Source organism: Pseudophryne corroboree, chromosome 3, assembly GCF_028390025.1.
Source record: "Pseudophryne corroboree isolate aPseCor3 chromosome 3, aPseCor3.hap2, whole genome shotgun sequence".
NCBI classification, from domain to species: Eukaryota; Metazoa; Chordata; class Amphibia; order Anura; family Myobatrachidae; genus Pseudophryne; species Pseudophryne corroboree.
In genome coordinates, this window is record NC_086446.1 from 668,804,820 (window position 1) to 668,812,280 (window position 7,461).

Consider the following 7,461-nt stretch of genomic DNA (forward strand, 5'->3'; position numbering starts at 1 on the left):
TCCTGTGATATTGAGGTGTTTGTGTCACTTAGCTTAGCCATCCAGCGACCACAGTGCACCTCTTTTTCTCTTTTGTTTGCATCATGTGCTGTTTGGGGACTATTTTTTTAAAAGTGCCATCCTGTCTGACACTTCCGTATATGTCCAGTGGTACTGCCATTTGATATAATTCCCGACATTACTGCCATTTAATTCCAGTGATTTTGTCATTTTCTTCCAGTGATTTGGACCAATAATACCATTGATTAGAACAAATAATTCCTGTGATACTGGCTTTTAATTCTAGTGATTTTGTCATTTTCATCCAGTGATTTGGACCATTAATTCCATTGACTGTAACGAATAATTCCAGTGATATTGCCTTATAATTCACATGATACTGGAGTCTAATTCTAGATGTGCCAGGTGTTTGTGTCACTTAGCTTAGCCATCCAGCGCCCGCCATCCAGCGACCTTGGTGCACCTCTTTTTTCTTTGCATCATGTGCTGTTTGGGGACTATTTTTTTAAGTGCCATCCTGTCTGACACTGCAGTGCCACTCCTAGATGGGCCAGGTGTTTGTGCCGCCACTTGGTTCGCTTAGCTTAGTCATCCAGTGACCTCCGTGCAAATTTTAGGACTAAAAATAATATTGTGAGGTGTTCAGAATAGACTGGAAATGAGTGGAAATTATTGTTATTGAGGTTAATAATATTATAGAATCAAAGTTACCCCCAAATTCTATGATTTTAGCTGTTTTTGTGTTTTTTTCAAAAATCACCCAAATCCAAAACACATCTGAATCCAAAACTCGAAAGGGTGGTTTTGCCAAAACGCGTCCGAATCCAAAACACGACCGCGGACTCGAATCCAAAACCAAAACACAAAGCACGAAAAATGCCCGCTGCACATCTATAGTTATTAACAAACTGCTTGTGCTTGCTAACTAACACCTGCTTGAGAAAAGCCAGCAATTAGCTAGCTTTTAATTGTTAAACATTGTGTGTGGGGAAACACAGTGTTAATCATTTTCCATTTGTTGTTTATGTACAGCATATGATTTATAGACCATTCTTTTTAATGAGCTATTTTTAGCTAACAATTCAATCTGAATAAACTATTTATAGTGCTTTTTAATCAAACCAGCAGCTGATTATTATTATTATTATTATTATTAGTAGTAGTAGTATTATTATTATTATTTTTTTATTTTTATTGTTATCATTTCTTTTAAATTTGTCAATTTTTTCTGTGTGCCTTCAATATTTTTTCTTTACTCCTTATTGGTTGGTGGATACTTAGATCCACTCTGTGAAGGCAGCCATTAGATAATAACTAATATCTTCACATAAATAGCAACTACAGGTGATTCAGAATCACAGACATCTCATATATTACAGACAGCATTGGCGACCCCATATAGTACAGACAGCATTGGTGACCCCATATAATACGCACAGCATTGATGATCCCCATATACTATGCACAGCATCATTGACCCCCATATACTACGCACAGCATCGGTGACCCCCATATACTATGCACAGCATCGGTGACCCCCATATACTACAGACAGCATCAGTAAACCCTATATACTATGCACAGCATTGGTGACCCCCATATACTACACACACCATAGTTGACCCCCATATACTATGCACAGCATCGTGACCCCATATAATAGACACAGATACAGTATGTGGCTAGGATAGACATTTTTAGTTCGACAACATACAGTACTGTACTTTTCTTGTGGCTGGCTCTTGTGGTAAGGTTCCTCAGTGCTTGCTCAGAGGTGCTCCCGCCAGCCTTCTGCACATTGCACACCCACAGTCATTATAATGCTGCCACCAGCAGTGGGCCCCTTCATAGTTGCAGGCCTCTGTGCAATGCACTGGTTGTACCGCCACTGGTTCTGCCACTGATGGGGGGTATTCAAACACCTACGATCATTGATTGTGGGTAATTGTGTCACCGGGGGCTATTAAATTAGCCCTCATAAGCCAGGGCGAGATGCGTCTTATCAAGGATTCTATTTCACCTGCCTCAGGCAGGTGAAGAAAAAATCCCCCAAAATAGCCCCAATTTCATCTGCAAACGAGGCTGTTTCTAATGAATACACATAGGTTTCACTGAACCTGTGTGTTTTTGGGTGCAAAGTATTTTTTGGGGGGAGACCTAATTAGATACGCCGGAAAAATATTGAATAAACATCCGGAAAAGTTGGGAAAATGTTTAGTTTTTTGCTCCCGATACTTCTTCCAGGTAAATGAATACCCCCTATGATATTTTAAACATTCATGAGAATCACAAAGGTCCACTGAATGTGATGTTATCTCCACAAAGAGTTTTAAACATATTGCTGTAAATATTGATAAACAGAAACATTCAACAAGGCTTTAAATATTTTATAAAGAACTTAGTCTTCAGATTGACTAGTGACTTTTTGACATCTTTATTCTTCAGACAGTAAATAAAAGGATTTAGCATAGGCACCAAAACAACATACACCAGAGCAATGAGCTTGTCCAGTTTTGGGAAATAACTTGATGTAGGTTTAATATGCAAACAGATCAAAGTCACATAATAAATGATCACACAGGTTAGATGGGAGGTGCAGGTGGAAAAAGCTTTTTGTTTCCCTTCTGCAGATTTTATCTTCAGAATGTTGGAGATAATATATATGTATGAAAATAATATAAGCAGAAATGAAGAAAATGCCACCAGAACCCCTTCAACATAGTTTATCATTTCCACCACGGATATATCACTGCAGGCAATCATCAGTAATGGGGATATATCACAAAAGAAATGGTCAATAGGACGATCTGACCAAAATGACATATTAGATATAAGGACAGCGTGTCCAATTGGGTCCAAAAAGCCCACAATCCAAGAAGCAACTGAGAGTCCAACACAGTTTTTAAAACTCATTAAAATAATATAATTAAGAGGGTGACAGATTGCCACATAGCGGTCATATGCCATGGCTGTGAGCAGCATAAGCTCAGTACCAACTAGGGTCACAAAGAAATACATCTGAGTTATGCATCCTGCAAATGAAATCACGTTATGTTTTGTGAAGAACATATGAAATAGTTTGGGCAGAATGTTTAATGTAGAAGTGATGTCAATGATGGAAAGGTTGAATAAGAAGATGTACATGGGAGAGCGCATATGAGAATCTGCAGAAAAAATCCCAATGATGGTGAAGTTTCCCAAAATAATTATAACATAGGCAAATATAAGTAATACACCAACTGGGATGTCTAACTTTGCTTCATCTATCAGACCCAGAAGTGTGAATTCTGTCACATTATAACAATCTTTTAATTTCATTTTTAGGCAGAAAAAAACCTGTACAAATGAGAACATATTTTCTTTAAAGCAATATGGTTAATATAAAATTATAATTAACTGCATAAGATCATTTAAAAATGTTTATCTAGAGGAATTCCCAGACAACACTTTCAGAGAATAACCAGGGCGGGATGTACTAAGCATGAAAATGCAGCAAAATTTCCAAAAATACAGTTTTCAGAGTTTTGGCTGCATTTCCATATGTGCCAGGCTCTGCAATGCTTATTTCACCTGCCTTCTGAGAGGGATAAAATTGGAATCCTTCTAGCAACCCCTGATGTGGCACCTGTCATTCTGTGCAAGCACAAAAGGACTCCCGAGTGCTAAATACGGAAGACCTTCTGCCACAAAGGACAGCTCTTATCAGGAGAGCTGTACTTTGTGATCTTAAATTTATTTCTAGGTACATACTGGAATTATTAACTCTGGTATGTATCAATAACTGGGGGATGTATTTGCATCGCCTCGTTTGCTTTGATCTTCCCACCCTCAAGCCGTGTTTTTTTTTATAGTTTTCGGTGGTTCCTTTGTTGGTTATTTGTATTTGGGAAAGAACGGCAGGTTGCCTGTTTTGGGGTGGATATAGGTTGGAGTTTGATTGGTTCTATGTTTTTAGGTGTGCTCACCTTTGTTGACTGTTTATATCTGCTGGATCACCTTACCAGGAGCAGTGTCATCACCCTTTCAGGTGGGTAGTCAAAGTAGAAGGTTAGAGTGGATACCTTGGTGATTTTAGTTTGTTGGTTTATGCCTACAGTATGGTTAGTGCTGTGAGTTTTTTTTTGGGGGGGGGGGTTGATGATAATTTTATCTGTTCTTTCTGTGCCACCTAACTTTAATCTTTATTTCTTGCAGGTATTAAAATGACAGCTCATTTAAATAAATAGCTAACAGTTTCTATCAAATTCATGTCTCCGTGTCATTATTCTTGATTATGGTTGTGTGTTACGTTATTTATCTCTGATGCACACACTGGGCTACCCTCATTTTTTAGGATATATATATATATATATATATATATATATATTGCTCAGACTCTCTAGCAATGTTTATCCTAGCTAACACGGAGTAAGGGGCAATGTCACAGCTGCTGTAATCAGTGTAGTAATACGTTTTATTGGTAAAGAAAGTACACTAATGCATAGTTGCCAACAATTTCCAATAATTTCACTTTGTTGTTCGGATAGTTGGAATAAAATAAAGTTGAAAAAAAAAAAGGCTTTATTAGCACAGGGTAATGGGGGCATGTTATATACGTTTTGCTTTTCCTATATAGAATTTGTAGATTTCCTCGCTGTGACCACAGGGGAGCAAAAAATAAGCACATAACATATTAAACAAAAAACCCGCAAAGTACTGTAACCCAAGGAGCCACATTATGGAGAGTAACTAATCCGCCTCACCTGGAAGTCCTGCACGTCATTCCCCATGGTGGTCATATTTTGTTACATCAGACCACTGCTGCTTGTGTTTTGACAGGGTCATCCTGTATATGGAGATGGTAGCAAACACTCTGCATTCACAGTACTGAGGTATGTTCTATTTCAGCATCATATATTGTCATGATATGAAAGACTACAGGTTTTCAAATTCAGTCCTCAGGACCCCACATAGTTCATGTTTTCCAGGTCTCCTCACAGAATTGCAAGTGAAATAATTAGCTCTACCTGTGGATCTTTTGAAATGTGTCAGTGAGTAATGAATACACCTGTGCACCTGCTAGGTCATCTGGAAAACATGATCTGTTTGGGATAATGAGGACCAAGGGCCTAATTCAATTCTGATTGCAGCAGCAAATTTGTTAGCTAATGGGTAAAAACCATGTGCACTGCAGGGATGGGGGGCAGATATAATGTGCAGAGAGCGTTAGATTTGGGTGCTGAAATAGAATTAGGCCCCAAGTTTGAGAACCACTGTAACAGACTAATCCTGTCCTAAATAAAAATTAAATATGTGCTGCAGACATTTGTGATTACGGGCAGTTTGCAGTGACTAATTTAGGTTAGATGTATATTGTACCTCCATTTGCAAAAAATAATTAATACAGGAATAGACTAATCTAAGTACAATAACACATTAACAAAATTATGTAATTATTCTAGAACTGTCAAAAAGAGAGAGTTCTCTAAAACTATGGGTTTGCCTCTAGTGCTTAGTAAATATAGGATAGTGCCATCTAATTATTACTGCAAAAAATCAGTGTCATATGTTATTTATTCATTTACTTTGAATCGCCCTGTCTGATAGGCCACTAGTTCCAGCAAGGTACTAATAATAATAATAATAATAACAATAATAATAATAATAATAATTTTATTTATATAGCGCTCTTTCTCCAATAGGACTCAAGGCGCTTTACTGTACTACTTATTGATAACACTTTTGCTACACATTCATAGGTTATTACACAGGCTACAGATGACATTACCATCAAACTGTTGCTGATGCAGAAACTATTACTGACAATAGCAATCAAATCAGATAACGAAAAAAAAATAAAGAAAAAAAATGATATTTGCATCTCCACTATCAGCAAACATTTAAGATTCCATCTAACAAACAGAAAAAAATGATGTCTGCAAAAAAGTGAACTAAAATCTGTATACATACACAATTTGATGCTAATGTTTTTGTAAACATTTTTGCTTTAAATGAACAAAAATAATTTTATTCATTTATTTTTAATAAAAGGAAAACAATCTAAAATATAATATGCTCTTCAAATGTCATATTACTGTACGTAAAAACATACAGATAGAATTATAACACCTTCTTGCTTTATTTCCATATATTTACCTACCCATGTACACTACATCTGATCTGACATGTGCAGAGAGATGTTGGCTTGGTCACAGTGTGCACACAGTTACTGAGTTTTCCCTTGTTATATCATGAGATAACATATGCTGTGTCCCTCAGGAACTCTGCAAAGTTTAAAAAAGTTTCTTTAACTTTCTAGAGAGAAAGTTTTCTCAACTGTTAATGATTATGGTGCATATTCATTATGAAAAAATTGTGAAATGAGAATCTTTAGTTTTCAATTCTTACTCTAACAATTTTTTCGAAATTCATTATGTCCCAATCATAAAATTATCACTTCTGAAAAACTGGTCTTTTTGAGAAGACAGTTTTTCAGAAAAGTGATAATTTTCCAGCTGTCCCCTCACAGAAAGGGAGAGAAGCTCCACTACTCGTCTGCTCTTCTTCCCTGCATTCTCGCCCGGGTGTCTGCCTTCTCTCCCCCCATTGTCCATCGCTCCTTCAGCCTCTCCTCAGTGTTCTGGCAGCAGTCTCTGCCTATCAGTGCCCGCATCCAGCACCCATAGCAGGGTCACAGCTGGCACTCCGGGCTCTGCATGTCTCCAAAGCCTCATACCCCCCACCTCATCCTCACCCACGATGTCTTTGTACACTCCTTCCGTACAGATGAGGATAGCGGGGCATTGCGGGTTACAGCAGCAGGCATCACAGGTCACGGCAGCGGGGATCATGGGTCACGGCAGCGGGCATCAAGGGTCATGGCAGCATGGGTCACTGGTCACGGCAGCATGGATCACGTCAGCATCAGTCACTGCCATGTCTCCACTACCTGCAGCAGCTGCCCGCAGGCCCCTGTGCCTACTCTGTATCCTCTCTGCTGTCAGCGTGGACACCACCTGCAGCCTGGAGGGGTGAATATGCCAGCTGCAGCCCGCAGGTATGGAGAACACAGCAGGGAAGGATCTGAACAGATCCCTCTGCTGCACAAGATGCCATGTAAACGAAACCTTGTGAAGGATATCTGGGGCTGCAAGCCATCTCAGAATGGCATACAATTTCACTGTCCAGTTCCGAACATAAAGCATTTTCGGAATGATGAATTTCACAATTTTTACACCCCCATACTTTAGTATGGTGAGTGTAGGGATTATTGTGGCAAGGCTGCAGGGGCGGATCCAGAAAAAAATGACAGGGGGGGCACCATGATAGGGAAAGGGGAGAATGTCTGTGGTACCAGTTGTATTTGCACACACCTTCGGCGCACATGCTCACAGAAAAGGGGGGTGGTATCACTACAAGGGGCATGGCCTCACAAGATATGCCATCCCCATGAACCACACCCCTCATTATAGTCACACTGGG

General features: G+C 39.0%; 1 protein-coding gene across 1 annotated transcript; it reads right to left on the reverse strand.

Annotated features, from left to right (window-relative positions):
* Positions 1–2,367: 2,367 nt before the first annotated feature.
* On the reverse strand, positions 2,368–3,318 carry LOC135057388 (olfactory receptor 1C1-like). The gene has a single exon (XM_063963279.1). It carries the CDS (start codon positions 3,316–3,318, stop codon positions 2,368–2,370), a length of 951 nt encoding a protein of 316 aa, XP_063819349.1.
* Positions 3,319–7,461: the final 4,143 nt, after the last annotated feature.